A 23906-nucleotide genomic window follows, 5' to 3' on the forward strand; every position below is an offset into this window, starting at 1 on the left:
AGGTAGAACTACCATCTCAATAACGTTGAAATATCAGCCAAGAATAAGGAATGTCTTTCCATTTGTTTAAGTCAACTTTGTGTCTTTCAGGAGTGTTTTATAGTTTTCCTCATATACGTTTTGAACATTTCTTTGTATGTTTCTTCATTATATTTCATCTTTTTGTTGCTACTGTAAATGAGGTTTTCCTTCCATTTTATCTTCTAATTGGTTATTTTTGTTTATAAAAACTATTGATTTTTGCATGTTAATCTTATATCCTGCTACTTTAATGAATAATTTTATTTTTTGAGTTTATCATTGATTACCTGGGATTTTCCAGGTATACTATCAGATCATCTGAAAATAGAAGTTTTTTCTCTTACTTTTACAAGTCTAATGTGTCTTAACTGTTTTCTATTAGTTTTCTATTACTGTTTTCTTAACTGTCCGATAGTATTGGCTAATACTTTCAGAACAATATAATAGTGGTCAAGATAGTGGGCATTCTTGCCTAGCTAGTTCTTGACCTTACTGAGAATGCCTTTAGTGTTTTTCCATTAGGTAAAAGGCTAGCTTTTACAATTTTACAAACACACACACACGTGGGCATGCACACACATACACACATAAAATGTTATATATACCATATTATCATGTATAAACGTAGATATATTTATGTTATTCATCCACCTGCTTTTTTTTTTTTTTTTGCGGTACGCGGGCCTCTCACTGTTGTGGCCTCTCCCATTGCGGAGCACAGGCTCCGGACGTGCAGGCTCAGCGGCCATGGCTCACGGGCCTAGCCGCTCCGCGGCATGTGGGATCTTCCCGGACCGGGGCACGAACCCGTGTCCCCTGCATCGGCAGGCGGACTCTCAACCACTGCACCACCAGGGAAGCCCCACCTGTTGTTTTTTGTTCCTTGTTTTCCGAGAGATGTTTTAAGGATGGGTATTGTTTTGTCCAGTTTTTTTCAGTATCTATGGAGAAAATAATATGACCTATCTCTGTAGACTCATAATATAGTGAATACTATTAAGAGAGATTTCCTAGATATTAACCTGTTTCTACGGGAGTGAATTAATAGATTTCATAATATTGAGTTATTCTTGCATCTCTGATATAAACTCCATGTGGGCATGGGTATCATTTTCTTCATGTGGGGTTTGAGTCTATCACTACTAGTATAGTATATTAGGATATTTGCATAAGCATTCGTATTTATTTTGGTTAACTTTATCAAGTTTAGGTATCAATGTTATATTTGTTTTGTAAAAATAATTTAGAAGTTCTGATTTTCTATGCTCTAAAACAATCTATGTAACTTTGAAACCATCTGGTCTCCAAAAGTTTGGTAAAATTCTCCAGTGAAACAATTTGCCTGGTTTTGGTTTTTGGCTGTTGGTTTGTTTTTTGTGAACAGTTTCTCTATTTCTTTTATTAAAATTGTTCTGTTTAAATTTTGTTTCTACTGAGGTTGATTCTAATAACCATATTTTCCTTAAAAATTATATCATTTAGGTTTTCAAATTTATCTGCATAGAATTTTTTATTTTCTCTGCATTAGTCACTCCTTGTCATTTCTCATTTTTTACATTTGTGTTTTCTTCCTTTATTTACCTTAAATTAGCCAGTGGTTTGTTAATTTTTCAAGAAACCAGAATTTTATTTTTTTAATTTGCTGTTTTTCTATTCACCTAATTCTGTTTTTATCATTTCTTCCCTTGTGCTCCCTTTTGGTTTATTTTGCTGTTTTTTTTCCTAGTTATTTGATTTAGGAATTTAATTCATTTATGTTCATTCTTTCATTTTTATTGATATAGGTGTTAAGGCTACAAATTTTCATCTATACTGCTTTACATGGATTCTGATATATAGTGTTTTCATTATCTTTCAGGAATTCTTTGTTTGTAGTACCCCTTTCATCATAGAATTACATAATAGGTTTTAAAATTTCCAGGTAGAAGAGTCTTTTTATTTTCTAGTTTTTTGTTACTTTAAAATATTTTGAAATAAATTTAACAAGGTACAAAACCTACATCTAGTTTTGTTTTTAATTTCACTTAGGACTGGTATCAGGGTGTTATTTTTAATATTTCCACTTTATAGAAACTGTTTTGTGTCCTAAATGTCCTTTTTTTCCCGAAGGTTCCATGTATATATTTTTTTCTCCAAGATTTACCTCACTGAATGTATAGGAATTACAACGAACTAGAGTGACAATAATTTAAGTGAAACACACACATAAACTGTGAACCAAAAAAGGCAGACACACTATCATTATTAGGTAGATAAACCTCCATTCTCCCAGTTAGGATCTTTGTTGCGAATCTGATAGCAAATGTGGTTGCCGAGCCTTTGGGGCCCTCCTAAACACTGGAACACAAGTCATTGTGATGCCGGGTAGTACCCGTGGGTGGCGGGAAATTATTTTGAATGGACTCAGAAATAACTCTCAAATTGGAAAATGGATTGATAAAACCTTGTAGGTGGGTTCTTTTGAGCTGATACACATCCAGTGATTGTAACTGATCCTGCTGAATGTACTGTGGCAATGGATACTTTAAGCTCCCAGTGGAACACACACTTTAGACAAGCAGTAGGGTTTTTAAAGTGGCAATTCCATAGGACACCTCCTGTTTGGATAGAATGTTTAAATATGAGGTTGGGGTGGTGGGAAGAAGAAACTCAGACAGGCTGATACATAACATACAATTAGTCCCTTTTCACTCTTCTTTTACCCTTCTCATGCCTACTTCTGGGAAACAAGCTACTGGTATTTGCAAGTGGTAAAAAAGAGTGGGGCTGACGGGTGGAAGACTTTAATTTGGTGCTTCTCCCACTGCCCAATTATGCTTGCTGGATATGGAAGATTATGGGTAACAGTGATACTGATCATGGATACGAGGTGACAACTACACTGGAAGTCTTGGTATGGTCCACAAGTCAGGAAGTGACAGAGATGTTCTAGAATAGTACAGTGTGTAAAAGGAAGAAACTGCTGAGCCCCTGAGGATGAATCTGTCCAGATGGTGTTGATTAGATATGGTGAGGATTGGGAAAAGGGTGAAGAGTTTGCTTCAGGGACTCATCACACCATTCACATCGCTGTGGAAAGAGAACAGCAACTCTCGTAAAGAAGGAACACTTCAGATCCTGGGAGATCAGGGGTGGGGAAGGGACCACTAAACTCTCTTGCATTGTGTATCTCTGGAAGAATGCACAGAAAGAGGACGAAGATGGGAAGATGCATTTATTCTTGTACCTATAGAATTTTGAACCATGTATTTTATGTATTCTTAAAAACTATTAAAAATTTAAAGATTAAAAGAAGTGTACCTAAATCTGGAACTAAAATCTAGAAATTAACATTCCCAGCTGTAAAGCTAGGGTGCTGTATAGTAAGAACCTAAAATATAAAAAAAATAAAAATACAAGTTAGATTTTCTTTTAACAGTAATATACAAATTAATTTCTAGTATGAAAATGTTTCTAGGAATGTATATATACAAGAATAGTGTAAGCTGTTAAATTAACTTTATTTTTATTTAATATAACTGATGATGTTAACAGACAAATATATTTTAATGTAACAAAAATTATAATTGCTAAGTTTACCATCTATATTTTAAAGGATTTCACAATTATTTTAATATAGACAAAGGCTTAATATTTTAATTTTACCCATTTTTGAAATGTAAAATACATGATTATAATAATACCCATACTACATATCTTACAGTTTTAAAGTTTTAGCTAAAACATATAAGTCTCTGCAGGTAAAAGCATAAGTTCTCTTATACCTATGACAAATAAAATGTATTACTAATAAAGTGCCACTGGATTAGACAATGCCATTTCAACTATTTTCTTTTTGGAGAGGAGGACAAAAACAGTATAGAGCTAGTAATTTGCACTATACTTTGTAACAAGCACAAGAGTGCTTATTTATAGTAGATATTAACCACAATAAAGAATTCCTTTCAAGAATGGTCACAACTATGACTTATGACAAGCTGTATAGTCATCACTGAATAAAGTTTATATCCAGAGCTTTAAAAATGTGCAATCTTGAACTAAGATAAACTTAAGTCTACCAATATCAAGACACAGTTTTAGGGACTTTATATAAATAAAGCAATCTCTCTCAATTGTAAAATAGGTTTCGACCTGTTCTAAGGAGACAGAGATAGTGGTGGATGGTAAAGTTTGGCAAGTATGTTTTTAGAAGGTGAAAGCCTGATATGCATTGCTATAAGATGCATCTTTCATGAAAGGAAAACATGCTAATTAGATGTATACAGCACTTTTCAGGCACTTGACCTCACTTGGTAGTTACCTTGATGTTCAGATGGTTATTTAATGAAAAAACATTATATAGAACTTCAAGTCATGTTCCCACAGAACATCTGTGTTCCGTAAGCTAAATCCAAATGTTCCCTGCTAAAATCAAATAATGCCATATACCCAATTCAGAGAAAAAAATTTAATAAAGTTAATAGATTGAATTTTCTCAATTTTAAGATTTTCCACAATAAATTTTTCTTAAGCTTTTGTTGCCTGTTACTTGTCTGAATGGTAGGGAAAAAAAAAGGCTTGAAAACTATAAAGTACTCTGCTTAGATGATATCAGAAAATTTTAAACTGTTGACCAGTTCAATATAATATACTGTTTATGGAAATATGCTTATAGTTCACACATTTTCTGCTTAAGAGCCATATTTTCTCATAATAAATTTGTTCCTAGTTCGTATTACAGAATTCAATATGTAAACATTTTAGTGTACCCAAAAAAGTACTATGAATTTTTGTTCTGTTGTCCCTAAATATGTTTGAGAATCACATCAAAGTTTGGCTCTAAAACTATCTCTGGGTTCTGGGCCAAAGGAATGCTTTCAGATATATCATTAAGGATAAGGGTCTAAGATAAGACTACCAAATTCTTTTCTAAAATGAAAAAAAATATGGCAAGATTCCAGTATAGATGTTACTAATGTTCTCATTTTTTTCTTGAATATTTAGTATATGGTTTAAGTATGTTGATATTATGGATTTTTGTTTGTATGTATCACTCTATTATAATTTGGGAAAAATTTGTAATATACTTTCAGGCAGTTAGCTTTGAAATAATGAAACTTCAGCACTTAGCACAAAGAGCCCTGAGAACAATGCATTCAAATTACAGTTCAACTAGAAATAATCTAATTGAGAAACTTTAAAGTACAAAAACAAATTCTGGAAAAGCTGTAAATTAAAAAAAAAAAACAGTTACCAACATTTGAGGCACTACCAGACTACAGTACTTTTAAGAGTTGGAATGACGTTGTAAAAAGAACAAACATACAAAGCTATGTGTGCACATGCACACTAATTGTGCTATAATGAAAAGTTGTGTCCCCAAATTTTATAGCCTAAACATTTTATTGCAGCATCTCCTATTAAAGATTTCATGCTCTGGCTGCAGGAGAGTTCTGATAATTGTTATAAAGCATTGGTACAGAATTTTGTACCATAAATGGAAACGTATTCAAGAGCTTGGTTAGCAATAATTTCAAGTGACTGACAGCCCTTGGAGGGGAGCATAAAAGAAACATCATAATTATGTTTATGATGCAAATGCTAAGTCAAAGTAGCAATAATTTGATCTATTTCAGAGGGTATACAACTTTGTAGCAAATAAGGTAAAACAAAGTCTTCACAGTAGAAATAAAATATGTTGTTCTAGAAAGAAACAAATATTCCACTTGTTACTATAATATTGTATATAAATCGGTGAAATGCCTACAGACAAAAAGGTGTCACTGTATAATCTATCAATGTGACAGTCTACATTCTATATATGGTAACTTTGACATTTAACACATTTGCTACAAAAAAGTACAACAAATACTAGGAATCAACTTTTAACATTTCTGATGTCAAAAAAGAATGAAGTCACTTCTGTTCTGTTAAAAAATATGTTTCCTGCTTCCTTTTAATACAATTTATAAAGCTTTTCTAAATGAAATATATTGTTCTAGAGAAACATGTACTGACTTATGTGAAAATAAACAGTCCCATATCTTTAAAATCTATACTTATAATTAATTATATGACAGAAGAGTATTTATACTCATTATAGTAATTAAAATGAAATATTTAAGCATAAATAGCTTTTGCCATTCAAGATATGAAGGTACAGATGCATTATTATAATTTATATACACTTACCTCACAACTGAAAATATGTTTATGTGAAGTTTGACAAATTATGAAGAACAAGGGCATGCCAATCCAGAATTAATACTAAACCAGAACATCAGTGTGGTTAACTGAGGTCATATGAATGACCAGCAAGTAACACAGACTGATAACTTTTTGGAGCTCCTGTGGGTAACAATGCCAACCAGTCCCAAGTAGGATACATATTACAGAGTACTAAAAAACTAGAGCAGTATGTAGTAGATACTTAAATGGAATACTGGAAAGAATTTAGTCTAGTTACTAACTGTGCTTTGGATGGGAAAAACTAAAATGTTACACTAAAAATGATTAACTACAACCTCAATATTTCTTGTGCTTTAGAATTCCTCTTGCATTTCCTTAAAGTATCTTGCTTCTTCTCCAAATGGGTTTGCTGAGGCCAATACAAGATTTAAAAGTGTGTGCAAACTAAGTAACTAAAACTTTGGGATCTTCTGTTCCTAATGCTATTTCCAGTCACTGAGTAGACCAGTTACAGCATCATACATATTTTCCTCTAGATGATAGGTACAAAGGCCTTTTAGAAGTCAAAGTATGATGGGAGAGGTCTCATAATGAGTCTTAGAGAATGAAGTTATTACTGAAATGGTGATTTTGTTCTAAGTTTCACTGCAATATAATGACTGGTATTGAGTCAAAGGTCCTCACAAACCCTGTGACAATGCCTAGAATTCTGGAAATATAGATATATGATCCAAAAGACTAAACAGAAATGTAGCAGAATCACCTAAAATACTTTTTAAAATAATTGTTTATAGAATTCTTTCCTAGATATATTTCACACCAGTAACTGAATTAAGTCACAAGACAATCAGATAAAATACATATACTTCTTAAGTTAAATAATAATCATCACATAAAGTGACTTTTCTTCTATGATTCACTTTCATGTTAGAAAAAATATACATAAATTTAACAAATGTTCCAAATCAATTTAAAGTAAGAATTTCCAGTTTTGTCTAACAAATATTTTGATGTCAAAAAAGTCTACTTAAAAATGGCTGAAAAGGAGTGACTACTACAAATACCAACATTTATTCAACATAATTGATAAAAAGTGCTACATAGTATCCTGTAAAGCAGGTCACTCCCTTTAATAAAGAGAGAAAACAAGAGTTAAAGGCAAAAACACAAATGGAAACTTCCTATTTTTATGTTGAATACAAAGGCCACAAATAAAAACCTATAGTTTTAACCAACCTCCTTTGCCACTGTCCTTTGTGTCTTCCTTACAATATGACTTGCTAACTATCACAAAACAGTTTAATGCCTCTGTCAACCACAAGAAAGTACTAAAATCCCCATAATATAGGTTATATTAAGTCTACCAGCAATTTGGCAAAGAACAGAATGACTGAGGTAATACAGGTGGGCTGCACATGGTTACTAAGATAACTGGCACTCTTTGATAACATGATTTTTGTTTAAGGATCTGTACTTGCCACACCCATGCTGAAACTGACAATTCCAATCCATAATCTACTTATTCTATGATATTAAGTTCGAAATTAATGCAGAGCAATTCAACTTAAATGTGGTGCTTCAATACCACTAGATGCTACATTGTTTGATTTAAAACCCTGGTTTATTTATCATTTAACTAAAATTTAGGAACGATTTGCTCAGACAAATCACATCTGCTGAAGCTATCTTGTCTGTTTCTTAGACTTACATACTGAAAACCAGAAGAAAGTTATAGGAAAGACACCTACAAAATTTAAAAAAAAGAATTATACATCTTGATCATTTTTTTAAATTACGAATTGCCTGCAAAACTAACTCAGCACAATTTCAAAACAATTAAAAAAGAAATGAGGTTGCTTATGAACGCCATAGCTTTGGTGACAACTTAGAACCAAACTTTAGATCTGCAGTTGATCCAGACCTAAACATTTTGCTCATGCCTGATGTTCCCGTTTATTTGCAGGGCTTTATGGCTACAGCACATTCTTCACTCATTGCACACATGACAGACACCTAGAAGGAAAAAAATGCAGGCAAAAACGTATTCAAAAGGCAATACATATATAAGATATAGTTAATTCATCATACATTGGATATTTGTGGATATTTTATACATACTGATTTTGTGAAGAGGTATTCCAAGATCAAATAATCTACCTTTTTTTACAGTTTTCTAAAGCTAAATTTCTCAAATTGTGGTTTTTAAGAAAACTTTCAGGGAACAGGAGAATAAGAACTATAAATGTTTCAATACTTATTAGACGTTATACTTCTGAGAGTTACAACAAGATAAAGTAAGCCACCTTCACTCTTTAGTATTCCCATAACATCCTTTCTCATCCTTAAGAATAGTTCAGGCTGATCTTCAAAACAAATTTGGAATTGACAGTGTCTATGTAGTAAAAAATGAACTTTGATACTTTCTTTGGTAATGGCCATGGTAAAAGGTATCATGGGAAAACTGCCTAGTTCTAGAGATCATTTTCAACATTTCAGCAGTATTTAAAAGCTGTATTTCACATATAGTATTTTATGCTAACTAGTTTAGGTCAAAGTTTTTATAAAATGATTTAAAAAAACAATCTCTCCATAAGTCTTTACCTGTACATCTTCACCTGCATTATATTTTCCTTCTATTTCTTTGCCTAGTTCACCTTCTGGCAGCTTAAGATCCTCACGAACTTCACCAGTTTCTGTCAGCAGGGAAAGGTAACCATCCTGAATGCATATCAGCTATTGAAAGAAATTATATCATTTGCACTGATTAGATTACACCCACTCCTTTGTAATTTTTACATAAATTGCCAATTATATTAATTTTTATCAGTACACAGTAATACATTAATACATTTTGGTGCTTAAGAATGCTACACATACAAAAGCATAAAATAGGTACAGACAAAAAATATAAGTTCATTCCTTCCTGCACTCTCCCCTCCCGCAAATCTCTAGGTTATTAAACAGTTTAGGCTTTTTTATAGAGTATCCTGAAGTTACGTACACAATATATAGTTGCTTTAAAAAATAAATGAGATATTACAAGTATCTTTCAGCAAGTTGTTTTCACTTAATATATCTTAGAAATCTTTCCGTTTTGGAAAATATGGACCTACCTTAGTCTCTCTAATCACTTCACAACTGCGAAGTTATACTGTAACTGATTTAACCATTTTTTGTATTAGTGGGCATAAAAGTTATTTTCAGTTTTTCATGATTACAAACAATGTGTTTTATAATTTGATTATGAACAAACTGAAGTGGAAAATTTTTGGTCTCCAGCTCACTGCTAACAACACTAGATTTTTTAAAAAAGAAAAACATTAGCTTGCTGATGACATTAATGAAACAAAACCAGTCATCAACCTAACCTGCAAAAAAGCACAGTATTGATATCATTGAATTTCTTTCATTACAGGTATGAGGAAACAGCCAGGCCACATTAATTTATTCTAAAAGCATGTACACCACCGGTGTGCCTAGAATTTTAAGGTTTTTTTTTAAAATTGGGGTATTATTGCTTTACAATGTTGTGTTAGTTTCTACTACACAACGAAGTGGAGTTCCCTGTGCTATACAGCAGGTTCTCAGTAGTTACCTATTTTATACATATTAGTTAGTGTATGTATGTCAATCCCAATCTCCCAATTCATCCCACCTGCCCTTTCCCCACTTGGTGTCCGTACATTTGTTCTCTACATCTGTGTCTCTATTTCTGTCTTGCAAACAGGTTCATCTGTACCATTTTTCTAGATTCCACATATATGCGTTAATATATGATATTTAGTTTTCTCTTTCTGACTTATTTCACTCTGTATGACAGTCTCTAGGTCCATCCACATCTCTACAAATGACCCAATTTCATTCCTTTCTGTGGCTGAGTAATATTCCATTGTATATATGTACCACATCTTCTTCATCCATTCGTCTGTCAATGGGCCTTTAGGTTGCTTCCATGACCTGGCTATTGTAAATAGGGCTGCAATGAACATTGGGGTGCATGTGTCTTTTTGAGTTATAGTTTTCTCTGGGTATATGCCCAGTAGTGGGATTGCTGGGTCATATGGTAATTCTATTTTTAGTTTTTTAAGGAACCTCCATACTGTTCTCCATAGTGGCTGTATCAATTTACACTCCCACCAACAGTGCAAGAGGGTTCCCCTTTCTCCACACCCTCTCTGGCATTTATTGTTTGTAGATTTTGTGATGATGGCCATTTTGACCAGTGTGAGGTGATACCTCACTGTAGTTTTGATTTGCTTTTCTCTAATAATTAGCGATGTTGAGCATCTTTTCATGTGCCTCTTGGCCATCTGTATGTCTTCTTTGGAGAAATGTCTATTTAGGTCTTCTGCCCATTTTTTGATTGCATTGTTTGTTTTTGTGATATTGAGCTGCATGAGCTGTTTGTATATTTTGGAGATTAATCCTTTGTCTGTTGATTCGTTTGCAATTATTTTCTCCCATTCTGGGAGTGGTCTTTTTTTTTTTTTTTTCTGGGAGTTGTTTTTTTGTCTTGTTTATGGTTTCCTTTGCTGTGCAGAAGCTTTTAAGTTTCATTAGGTCCCATTTGTCTAACAGGTTTTATAAAAGGCAATCACCCAGCATACCAGATGCTACCATTGACATACACAAAAAGAGTTAAAGACATGGTCCCTGGTCCCCTTTAGCCCCTATGACATAACACAGGCATACCACAGAGGTAGAGTTTCAAAGCTCTCCTCTATGGCACTACCAACTCTGGCAATGGCTTTCCACAGAAACCCCACCTACCACCGGAGATTTCAGTTTTTACACATGTCTACAATCTCAAAAACAAAAAACCATCCTACTGAGCCACCACAAACACTTTTAATTAATCTTTTGGTCACTCAAACATTTGTGAGGTAGTTGGCAGAAAAGCGGGAAGCAAGGAGGTTGAGTTGAGACAGAAGTGTAATTTTTAAACAATTAACCACAGGCTCATCTTTTTTTATTTCAGCTCTTTTAACAATTCCCTGAAGTAGAACTTGTCAATTTCAAGAGTTAAAGGTTCCCACTCCACTAGTGACTGAACCACATAAACCAAATAATAATACTGATATTTTGGTATTTATATGGTATTTTATTTTTTAAAGGGAATTAATAAAATAAGCCATGGGATGAAATATAAAGCATTTCAAATACAAAAAGATACAGACATATTATAAAACATCTAAAATATATATTTATAAATATTAAATATTAAAATAAATTGCTATAAGAAATAAAATTTCAAAAATAAGCTAAGCTACAGAAAAGTAAAATTAAATAATAAAAATGAATTATTTGATCTTAAATAAATTTAAAATTTTTCAGATATTGAGAAAAGTTGCAAAAATAATGCAATAAAATCCTTTATCTTTTACCTAGATTTACTCTTTGTTAACATTTAACCACATGTGCTGTTTTTCCCTCTCTGTATATATGGAATATATAAAATGCATACCATACACATTCTTATTCTTTTCTTATTTTTGCTGAACCATTTGAGAGTAAGTTTCAAACATCATGACTCTTCAGCAATAATACTTCAGTGTGTTTTTCCCAAGAACAAGGACATATTCTTACATAGCCACAGTTTATTTTTCAAAATCAGGAAATTCAATATTGCTAACATATTATTCAATATATAGTCCATATTCAAATTTGCCAATTGTCCCAATATTGTCTTCGATAACAATTTTTCCCTTTCAACTCCAGGATCATGCCTTGTATTTATTTGGCTGTCATGTCAGTTTAGTCTCTTAATTTGGAACAGTTCCTGACCCTTTGTGTTGCATGACATTGACATTTTTGACGAGTACAGGTTTACTGTATTATAGAATGTTGCTCAGTTTGAGTTTGTTTTCTAATGAGTCAGCTAGCGCATTTTTGGAAGGATTACTACATATATGATGTGTCCTCAGAGTATCACATCAAGAGACAAATTATGTCACTATGTCCTATTACTGGTGATATTAATTTTGATCACCTGGCTAAGGTAGTATCTGCAAGATTTTTCCTCTCTCAAGGTATCACTTCCCCTTTTGTAATTTTCAATCTTGAAAAAAAAAGCTAACGGTGTCATTTTTTTGTTTCAAGCATATTTTTGTGCAACTTTTTCAATCTTCCCTCAAAGCCCTCTCTGACGCTGTAGAGCTGGAAGGAGAGGATGGTAAGAAAACAGTTATAAGTCAATTCTAAATATTTCCTTCTGATTCTTCACCTGTAAGCAATCTACTTATTTGATAACTTTGAGATGTTTATGAACAATTTTTTTTTTGGTAGAGAGAGTAATCATTTTGCTAATAGAAAGCAAGGAGACAGGAGAGGGCAGAGTCAGAAAACTTGTAATAGAGGATTCAGGCATGCAGTGGTGTAGCAAGCTGCTGAATGACATTTGAAATTATACCATACACCCAAAATAGTAGTACCAGAATGTGGTATCTGTCATTTCCTACTAAAAGAATCCAATGTATGGTGCTATTTCTCTCCATAGGGCTCCTGGGAAAATGGATAATTCCAGGTCCACAGTAGGAAGTATACAAGATCAGAAAGCATGGTGCTATTAAAGACCACTAGGTCCATATCAAAGGGATTCAGGAGCTAACCAGAATAAGGTCTGGAATAAAGAAAGAACAATTTGATAATCAATAATGATAATAACTACAATGGATTGAAACATAAATGTGTTTAAATGCTTGAGTTCATAGTGAAAAAAAAATTTCACTGGTCATCTTCAGTAGATACCAGGAAACCAACTAATTTTGAAAACTGGTACTTAAAGGGAAAGAATCAAGTATTTATATTGGCTTTCCTATTATACACTGTACCACAGGGTAAACAAAAAAGCTGAAGGAAACCTTCTCTTATAGAAGTGTTCTGGCTTTTAAAGAAAAAAAAAGTAACAGATGATTACTTTGTCTCCTTTAATAAATTAATGGATTAAGGCAATTATATATCTAATAACATCACAAAAAAAAAAAACCCATCAGGGGCTTCCCTCATGGTGCAGTGGTTAAGAATCTGCCTGCCAGTGCAGGGGACATGGGTTTGAGCCCTGGTCCAGGAAGGTCTCACATGCTGCAGAGCAACTAAGCCCTTGTGCCACAACTACTGAGCCTGCGCTTTAGAGCCCACAAGCCACAACTACTGAGCCCACGTGCCACAACTACTGATGCCCGTGTGCCTAGAGCCTGTGTTCTGCAACAAGAGCAGCCACAACGAGAAGCCTGCGCACAGCAACGCAGAGTAGCCTCCGCTCACCACAACTAGAGAAAGCCCACACACAGCAACGAAGACTCAATGCAGCCAAAAATAAATTTAAAAAAATTAAAAAAAAAAAAAGACACCATCAGACTCATTTACTTGATGGTTGCACAGAATATCACCTACGGAGTAATTTTTGTTAAAGAAAAGAAGAAGAAAATAAAAATCTAAACTGGATCTGATCAAGTCTGTACATCTAATTATCAATTTTCAGGAAATACGTGGGACAAAGGAAATGCAATTAGCAAAATACAGACTGCGTGAAAGTCTACAGAACAACTTATCTAGTTTCTTCATCAAAAATGGAGGGGAAGAGAGAGAGAGGGAGAAAGAAGGGAGGAAAGAGAGGGAAGAGAGGCTCAAATGCATGTCTGAGAGAGGAGAACCTATAAAGTAGATTTAAGAGTTACCTCAACCAATTTCAATGCGTGGACTTTTATTTAGGTCCTGATTTAGAAAAACTGTAAAACAAAAACAGTAACTATCACATCTGAAAAAGCAAAACGCAAACAAAAGAACAAAGACAATTAGGAAAATGTAGATATTGATTGGATATTTGAAGATATTAAGGAATTACTAATTTTGGGGGTGCCACAGTATGCTGTTTTTTACAGCCCATACCTTTTAAAAATGTGTAGCAAAATATTTACAGATGAAATGATAAATGATATAACATCTGGGATTAGCATCAAAATAACCAAGAGGTAGAGGGTACAGCAAATAAAAATAGATGGTGGGGTACAGATGAAACAAGATTGGTTATGTACTGATAATTGTGGAAGGTGGATGATGGGTACGTGAGGTTCATCAGATTTTGAAAATGTTCACAATAAAAAGTAAAAAAGAAAAATGCTATAGTATATCAGAATTCTAGAAAGAGCACTGTAACCACTAAATAGTGGGGGGTACAGGGAGCTGAGGAAGCAAAGCATGAACTGAAAGGAAGGATATTGGGAGAGTAAGTGACTGCAGATTCTATCCATGATGTGGTCTGGTAAGAAAGAACATGAAAAAGGAGAATTATGGGGGAACTTTTTTGCTTGTATTTGTATTATTGGTATACAACAGAAGAAGGCTGGAGAAGGAATAGCATCATTACAGGTGGCTTAGCCCTAATTTCTGAATTTAATTTTATTTCTCAATCTATTTCAAAACAGTCAGACTTTTAGGTGAGACCTCCTCCTTTCTCCTTCTTCCTTTTCCTCTTCCGGCAGCACTCTCAAACTACTTCTTTAGAGCTGCTGGTCCCTGGGGGGAACTGAATGTTTGATCATTGTTATCAGACAACACAAGGAAATAACACTATCATCAACTAGAGTGTTATCTGACACACCAAGCCATAAAGTTGGGTATGCACAGCAGCACTCCATCATTAAGTAGAAGCTGCATATGTGAGATCAACTTGAGCAGCTCCTGAAAGCACCAACAAGTTGTATGAGACTTGGAAGCACCTTCTTCTGCAACATCCACAATTTCTCCCTCAACTTGTACCGATGACTTTGTGGGGAGTTCCCTATTACCACCTGACTGAAAAACAAAATTCAGAATGGTTTCTAGATGGTTATGCGTAGTCTGATGAAACTATTCAGAGGTGGCCCTGAAAGACAGTGGGGATGAGAACTTCATGTACTGGACTTGAAAGAAGAGAGAACCAAAGGTTTGGATTTACACTGATTATGGGCAAGGGCTAAGAGTATGGATGGAAGGTCAACAAAACTGAAAGAAAAAGATGGGAAAATTGCTGACAATAAGGTCTGGGAAAGTGGTACGCGGAGGGTCCTCTCCAAATAGTTAGAGAATGTGTCCATATAAATGCTTACCAAGGGGACATGCTACCGAGGAGGCAGACAATTAGGTGACAAGATGATTCTACCTGTGAATGTCATTCAGCTTCTTTTTGTAGTCTTCCCAGTCCTTGTTCAATTGGCTCACGAACAATTGGCCACAGTGGCATGGGCTCAATGACACCGGTTTTCTCTCACCAAGGCTGATCTGACTACAGCCACTGCTGGTACCTCATAGCAGAGACCAATACAGAGTCCCTGATATGGCACCATTTCCCCAGGGGAAGAGCCAGCTGCCTGGTAACATTGTACTCCCTCCCTCATGGAAGAGGCAGCAGTTTGTGCTCACTGTAATAGATCCTTACTCCACATATAAACTTGCCTCTGCTGCCTGCAGTGCTTCTGCTAAAATCTCATGTGTGGATTTGTAAACTGTCACATTACTGTCAGTACCTCACATAGTATCATTTCTGGCTAAAAAATTCATTTAACAGGCAAAATAAAAAGACAACAGGACAATGCTCAGAGAATTCACTGGTGGTCCATGTCCTCCATCATTCTAAGACAGTTTGCCTGTGTGCATTTGCCTATTGAAGACTCATCTTTGCCTCCTGCTGAATGACACACTCTGGGCCTGGGTGCTATTTTACAGGTTAAATATATTCCAATATATGGTACTATTTCTCCCATAGGTAGAATATACAGGTCTAGGAACCAAAGGTAGGAGACTCTTCTCACTATTACCCTCAATGATACTGTAGCAAAATATCTGTTTCTTGTCCCTGCAGTACTGGGATCTGCTGGTTTAGAGGTTTTCTACTCCAAAGAAAGACTGCTTTTACCAGGGAACACAAAGATTCCACAGAACAGGTATAAATTATAAAAAGACTTTAGGCACAAGGAATTCATAGCATCATTATTTTCTTTGTTGTTCTATTTTAGTTGCAACAACAAAATTCAACTCCATATCCAAAAGACATACCACTTATTTGAAGAATATACTAGGATTTAATATTCACAGTTTTGGCAATTCATCAATAATCCAAAGATGCACAATATACACTTCAACATGTCCTGTAGTGATTAGTTTTCCTTCTGAAAAGTGGTCTTTAAATGACAGGTTAAACTTTAGTAAATGCAGAAAAGGCATTCAACTTGTGGTGTAGTGCACAGGAACACAGAACTTTCTAAAGAAATATGACTCAAGTGTGTACCAGAGTTTGAACAAGTGTTTCTATATTTAAGAGTCTTGGGATTCCCAAAGGTGTCTGGGTGTATTTGTATTTTACACCATCAGTGAGCCCCAGATAACCATAACTACTTTTGGGAGAAGTGATGGAAATTAGCAATTCCAATCCAAGCTACATCTTGGAATGGAATTCAGGAGACAATTTTCCTTTCATTCTGAACTTATGTTAAAATATGTAAAATTAAAATTGTAAATATTGATACATTTCTTTTCCTAAACAAAGACTTACTTTTTAATTATTATAATGAACAGATATATATATTTCACTTTAGCTGTCAAACTGGCACTTGAAATACTGAATTCAGCAAATACAAAGGACTACATGTAGCTAAATAATAAGTAGAAATTTAATCAAGGCACTTGGAAAGGTGAGTGAAGACCACCATAGGACAATAAATATAACTGGAAAGGCTCATGGCTAAAAAAAGGCTAATTTTTTTTAATGAACAGAAATAAGTATTCTATGGTGACTTGATAATGAAGGGATGTGATCACTGAGTGCTCACTCTGCAAGGCACTATTCTAAGAATTAACTAATTAAACCTCACAGTGATTCCATGAGGAGTTTATTATTCTTATCCTTATTTTATAAAGAAAGGCAGGTGAGAGATTAAATAACTTGCCAACCAAGGTCATGCAGTTAGTAAGTGCCAAAGCAAGGATCTGGACCCAGACTGTTAGGCTTGAGTCATTCTCTGATCCGCTCTGGAACACAGACTACATACCAAAGGCTGGGACTACGGCGAGGCAAGTGAGGCACTTGTCTTGGGTGCAAAATTTAAGGTGGCACGTGCACACACACACACACCCCCCTCAGTGATCAGGTTAATGTAATATTTTTAAAAATTAGAATTAATGCATAAATTCTATAATGAACAAAATATCAGACAGGATCAGGCCCCTGTGTGGCTTGGCATTGTTTCTGGTACTGTCTTTATTTAAAATTTTATGCTTGAGGCAAGGGCCTCACTCATCTTATACCCCTCATCCTAGTCCAGGTCCTGCTTTATCTCAAAATAAAACCCAAACCAAAATTTTCCTTTATGTTAAATCTTGAGCTCCAATCAATGACTGGCTAATTTGATCACTGTAGTAGTCATCTGAACTACTTATACCATCTTTCTGAAACACTCAAGGGTAAAAGCTTTGTATATTGAATGAATATTAATGAATATTGAATATTCAAAGCATTCACACGTTAAGGATGAAAACAGAAATCTATTTTTGGCAAAAGAAAATTCTATGCTTAGCTTTAGTTGGCTGTACTATCTTTACCTCATTGAGTAATCATGTATTCATTTAACAAATGTTTATTGAGCATCCACTATATGCCATGTCTAAATTAGGTGCTCCAAGAATAATGGAATGATTAAGTGAAGTTTTTATACAGAAAAAGGGGAAGCAGAAAAAAAAAACTACTTTGAGGGAATTATGGAGTACATTTTCTCATTAATCTTCATATTATCCCTCCTTTGTAGATGAGAAGACTGAGGCTCAGAGAGGTTGCGTAATTTGTCCAACATCACCCAGCTTGAAAGTGGCAGAACTAGATCAAAACTCAGATCTGCCTGACTTAAAAAAAATCTTGCTATTATTATACTAAGACAATTCAAATTTCTATGAAGACTTCAAAGCAACCTAGAAAACATTTGTAAGTGGGAAAATGAAAACATAAAACTGCTTACTAGATTAAAACTGTGCAAAAATATGTTTACATATGGACAAAAAGTAAAAGGAAATCATTGGATAATTGCAGTTAATGGTGACATTCTTTAAAAATTATACAACACAATATGAGGTATAGAAAGGAACAAGTTTAAATTGGGTAAAACGAATTCGAGTGTCACACTTGTATTTTTCACTATGTAAAATGAAAAGAGTTCTATATATAATATGCTTGATAAAGAAATTGCAGACTTTCAAGAAAGACTTTAGTTATGATTAATCTGAGCTCCCACATTCTATGAGGTCAGTGGTTTGGTTACCATCAATACTCCAAACAAGAAAACGCTATCATTAAACATGACTTATCCAAATGCATAATTGGAACTAAAACTTGCAGTTTATATCTATAATTTAACAAAAGGTCACAGCATGGTCACTGAATACAAATAAAACAATTACGAAGTTTTTGTATCTTCTTCACCATATTCAGTGACCATACACTTTATCCTTTGTATTTATGGCTTTCAACTTATTTCCCTATTTAAGAATACCAAATTCTGACACACATTCACTAATACACACAAATTTGGTTGGTGGAACATGAATTCCAACAATTTCTTGAGTCTTAGGTCTGGTAAGGGAAAAGAAATACCTGGAAAGTATTTACAACAAAGAGAAATAATTTACAACATGGAAAATAGTAATTTTACTAAACATTGGACTCACAATATGGAGTCACTTGATTTGAGAAATAATAAGTGTTCAAATTTTTTAAAATGCAAGAATGTTAAAAAGTGGCAAACTAGCAGTCATCCTAGATAAGGTACCAAGTGTTAAATAGCACTATCTATTTCTCCAGTTTCTAAAATAAGTGGTACTTAACAATTGGTTAGAAAAACCTACAAAACTACTTGTGGGTTTTATTAAATTACAATGGACAGTAGAAAGTATTTGCACCTTCAGGAAACAAGCAGCATTCTAAAGGAAATTAGTACTTACTTGATAATCATTTCTCTTAATATTTGGAACATCCATGTTGTGAGTAGAAGGGCAAATATCTTCATATTTTTTGCCCGTGAAAATATCAATTCCAACAAGGTGAACCTAACAGAGACGGGAGAACAGGAAACTGTTTAATCTTTGCCAAGATATCACTCATTACATACACAGACGCATAATACTAAAGCTGATTATGACAGATTCTTTCTCCTTCCAAGGTCATCTAATTTTACTTTCTTAAAAAAAAAATGTAGTGGTCATACAACTGAGAAGCAGTGAACAACTAAACAGTATCATGACATATCAAGACCCAATATCATATAGTCTAGTAATTCAATCATAAGAGTGATTAAGAACAATGAATTTAGGTTCGTTAGAATGTTAGAACAGGTTTTCTCATTTGTAAACTGAATAGATTGTCTAAGTCACTAGGATTCAGGAAAGTTTCAGTTCCCAGTTAATGAAACATTATAAGGGCCCAAGAAGGAAATGTTACCTTTCAGTATTCAAATAGCTGATCACCCAGTAATTGTGGGAAGAAAAAAAAAAGTGTCATTATACACTCTTATAACTACAGAAACCTCATGTTCTGTAATGGAATACAAATGATCAAAATCCCAACACCAAGAAAGACCTGGAAGGGCATTTACCTTCGCATGACCGTGCTTTCCAGTTTTGGAAGTTGACATCTCCACTATTTTGCATGGTCGTCCTTTGAGCACCACGAAGCCGTTTTTGCGCAGGGCCGAACACTGCATAGGGTAAGTGCTGGAAGCCCCAGCATCTCCAGTAGTGAAATCAATTTCGTCCGCCATGGTGGGCTGGGGAGATGGTTGCTTTTCTGAGGGTACTATGCAAAAAGTTTGTTTGCTTTTTAACAACTGGCATGCAGGCAGGGAAACGCCTCATTTCGGAGAGGTTACGAGCCACGCATCATGGATCTATTATTTTTGCATTTATAGAACACCCACCCAGAATAGTGGGGACTTTCTAACTCCGGCCTTACAAACTTTTCCATCCTTCGGTGGGGAGGTGGGAGGGAAGTCGCAGAAGAGCTCGTTGAAGGGGGGGGAATACCCGCCCAGGGCGCTCACCCGCGCTGGGGGCAGCAAATCCCGGCCCCACCGTCCCACTGCAGGAGGAGCCGGTGACTTTCCCGCACCGCGCCGCGCCTCCCGGCCCTCCGCCGCCGCCCGGATCCTCACTGCGGGGGGCCCAGCCCAGGCCTCATGTCCCCACGAAGGATGGAGATAACAGGACCTGGCCAGCAGCACCTGGCCCTCGGGCAGCGGGAGAGCACTTCTCCCCCCAGCCCGCAGCGCCGTCACTTCGACCTCTCAGACGCCCCCTGTCCTGCCGGCATCCCCGGCCCGGCCCGGCGCCTCACGGGCCTGAGCCTTGGCGGGTCCCGCGCTCGCCTCGGTCCCCCTTCCATCCTTCCTCCTCTCCACGGTCGGGGCTCGGCTCCGGCCGCCTTCCCCGGCCCTGCCTCGCTCCGGTCGCAGCCCCACCACCTTTTCCCAGAGTCTTCACCTTTCAGCAGGGCAAGAGCGCCTTTCGCCTGCGTAACCGCGCCAGTCTCCCACAGCTGCGGCGGCGGCAGCGGTGGCGACCTCGGCAGTTCCAAGACACGGGGCGGGGCCGCCACACTTCCCACACCCCGGCCTCCCCGCCCTTTCCCGCCCCCACATCAGCCCTACTTCCGGGATAGGTCCCGGCGCGTCATAGGCACCGCCCTCTCGCGCTACCATTGGCTACAAGGTTCCCGAGGCCCCTCCCAGTCACGTGAAGAGCGCCCTGGCAACCCCACGTGCTGCGGATTAGTGCACTTCCGGCGTGAAGAGCACTTTCTGGAGTTCGGTTGCTGAGGGTAAACTAGCCGGCAAGGAAACTTGCTCCCTCAAACTTTTAGGTTCGTTACGTTCGGGTCCCAGTCGAAGTTAATGGGAACCAAGCCACGCACTCGGTGGCCCTTGACGTCAGGTGCGTGGCGGTTGTCATGTGACGGCTGCCAGAACTCGCGACGCATGGGCCTTCAACGGTTGTGCCTCGTGACTGTGGAGGGAACTTTGTGTTCCAACTTCTGGCCCAACTTGCAGCCATACTTGGCATTGAAAACCATGCTTGTTCCTCGAGGAAGAGCGCGAGTGCAGTATTTTATTACGTGGCTCCTGCTGTGGGTTTTGCGGGGGACCCTAGCCACCCATGATGAGATTCCAGCAGCCACTGCCGCTCCGCCAGGATCCACTGCGCTCCCAGGGGTGGGAACTCCTGAGACGTCCACGACCTAAAAAGCAGCGGTGAAATGACCTAACTCACTCTTCACATCAGAGGCTGTTATGGAGTTTTGGAGGCGAATGGGTGTCTGACTCCTACTGCATTGTCCAGACGAAAGATGTTCTGCCAGACGCAGCTCTTCCTTCCTCCTGGCATTGGCATTCCTTTGAATTTGAGGTATGTCCGTACCTCATGAGACCAGTTGGGTTGTCTTGGAATCAATGTGGAGCCAATAGCGACTTGAATAGGATCAGGATCGAGATTCTTAGAAAGAGATGCGTTCTCCTTTTCTCAGTGGTTTCACAACCCACCACATTCTCCTACCTTGGAGAGGTGACCTTTACCCCAGTTTATGTGGCCCTGTGACTTTGTATTGCTGTCTCATGAAAAATCCCATTTCTCACTTTCCTATGTGGCTCTAAGTTTTTTCACAGGTATTTCACACATGTTGTCTAATCTAACCTTTACAATAAGTAAGTGAACTCTCTAAACTGAGCTCAGCCTTTACCTAATATGTGAAAGAGCCAGATTAGAACCCTGGTTCATGAGTCCACTCTGCTTTTCCTTACACCACCTAACCTTTCCCTATTATTATTAGGACAGTTACAAATATTTAAAGAGTATTTATGTAAGCAGGTAGTGCATTATTCCTTTAATTTTGACTGTTACTCCTTTTTTAACTTCAAATTTGCTAAGTTATAACTTATACAAAGTGGAATTTACCCTTTTTAGTTCTATGAGTTTTGAAAAACATAGGCATAAGTAACTACCACTATAATCCTATAAACAAGATATAGGATATTTCCCTCATTTCAGAAGTTTCTTTGTGACTCTTTGTGGTCAGTCCCCTCCCGCCACACCCAGCCCCTGGCAACCATTAGCAACTACTCTTTAGTCTACATTTTCAGTTGTGGAAAAAGGCAGAGAAAAGTTGAGTAATTTGCCCCAAATTACACAGCTAGCGAGTCAGAGAGCCAGGATTGAACTCTAAGGCAGTTTGGCTCCACAATCACTGCTACCACCGTATACTACCACTTGCTGCCTATATACCACCATATATTGCATTCACACAAGATTTGGATTTGGTCGAATGATCCAGCGTCATTCATTCAATATAGCTGATTCTAGTAAAGTTGCTGGAACATTGAATTAGCAAATACTGCACTATTGCTACTAGAGGAAGTACATAGTACGTTCCTGTGAGCATGACAACATTTTGGTCAGCTAATATATAATCTTGCTTTATGTGTGTTTCTGTTTGAAGACACTTTATTTAATATATATTGGTTCATTAACATTTAACTTGCAGCCAACAGCACTGTAATTCATACCGAAAGGAAGCTTATCTAACACATATTTGTTCTTTGTAAGGCACATCACAGCCTTCACGTGCTTAGAAACACTAGACAGCACTTCAGTACTATGCTTGGGGACCATTTTATATAGCCAAGTCATCAACAGAAGTCACAAAAATGTGAAAAGTGGCACTAATAGACTGTGAAAAGAGCACTTGTTTACAGTTTGATAGCTCAAACAAGAAGGCAGAGCATTGCCTTGTTTGACCTGGCTAGGAAAATGTGTATTGGATGACTCAAATCTTCTGCTATTCTGTGAATGTCCACAAATGACCACGAAAGCACAGTGAGTATTGATTTTGGGGTTACAAGTAAATTTTAGTGACTAGGCATATTCACAAATATGGAATCTATGAAAAATGAGGATTGACTTTTTATCTTAGCGCTCTCAGCACTGGAATTACTCTGTGGCCCAAGATAGCCCCTTGTTCATTAGATGCTTGCCAACCAGCGCACGATACCATCTAGCAATTTTAACAGATAGAATACTGCTAAAGAAATAACTACAGGGTGCTGGAATAAAGGGCTTGGTCGTCCTCATCTGGTCTAGGTATTGTCCAATTGAAGTATAATGCAAGCAACATGTAATTTTGAGTTTTATTGTAGCCACATAAAAAAGTATAAAAGGTGAAATTAATTTCAATAATATATTTTATTTAAGCCAATACATTCAAAATATTATTTCACATATCACCAATATAAAAATTATTAATAAGATAATTTTACATTTCTTACACTAAGCCTTCAAAATCTGCTATAGATTACATCTCAATTAAGACTAGCCATATTCAAGTGCACAATAGCTATGTGTGACTGGTGGCTACCATATCGAACATCACAGGTCTAGAAGATTTAAAGATTACTTCTCTGGGGGTGATACCTTAATTTGAGATCTGAAAAATGAGTGAAAGCAATGAGGAGGAGTTTGGAAATGTCATTTTAGGCAAAAGGATTGGGAGTACAAAGGCCTATAGGTGTCAGAATTGTGGCATCATCCTGGACTGCATGTGGTTTAGTGTGACTGGTGTGTACTCTAAAAAGAAATGGGTGAATTTGGATTTTCTCCCAAAGGCAATAGAGAAACAGTGAAATGGTACATAAGAAAATGACAAGAACATATTT

At 36.5% G+C, this 23906-nt stretch overlaps 1 protein-coding gene across 2 annotated transcripts; it reads right to left on the reverse strand.

The window, feature by feature from the left end:
- Positions 1 to 3652: 3652 nt before the first annotated feature.
- Positions 3653 to 20809, reverse strand: EIF5A2 (eukaryotic translation initiation factor 5A2). Of its 2 annotated transcripts, none has more exons than XM_079921380.1 (5): positions 20686 to 20809; positions 19803 to 20002; positions 19153 to 19257; positions 8791 to 8922; positions 3653 to 8202 (listed from the first exon to the last, which is right to left on the reverse strand). In XM_079921380.1, exons 2-5 carry the CDS (start codon positions 19965 to 19967, stop codon positions 8143 to 8145), a joined length of 462 nt encoding a protein of 153 aa, XP_079777506.1. In that variant the 5' UTR covers positions 19968 to 20002; positions 20686 to 20809; the 3' UTR covers positions 3653 to 8142. The 2 variants fall into 2 exon arrangements, with proteins under 2 accessions (XP_079777506.1, XP_079777507.1); XM_079921381.1 differs by having other exon boundaries at positions 19803 to 19973; positions 20686 to 20778.
- Positions 20810 to 23906: the final 3097 nt, after the last annotated feature.

The sequence above is a fragment of the Stenella coeruleoalba genome (assembly GCF_951394435.1).
Source record: "Stenella coeruleoalba genome assembly, chromosome: 5".
In the NCBI taxonomy this organism is placed as follows: domain Eukaryota; kingdom Metazoa; phylum Chordata; class Mammalia; order Artiodactyla; family Delphinidae; genus Stenella; species Stenella coeruleoalba.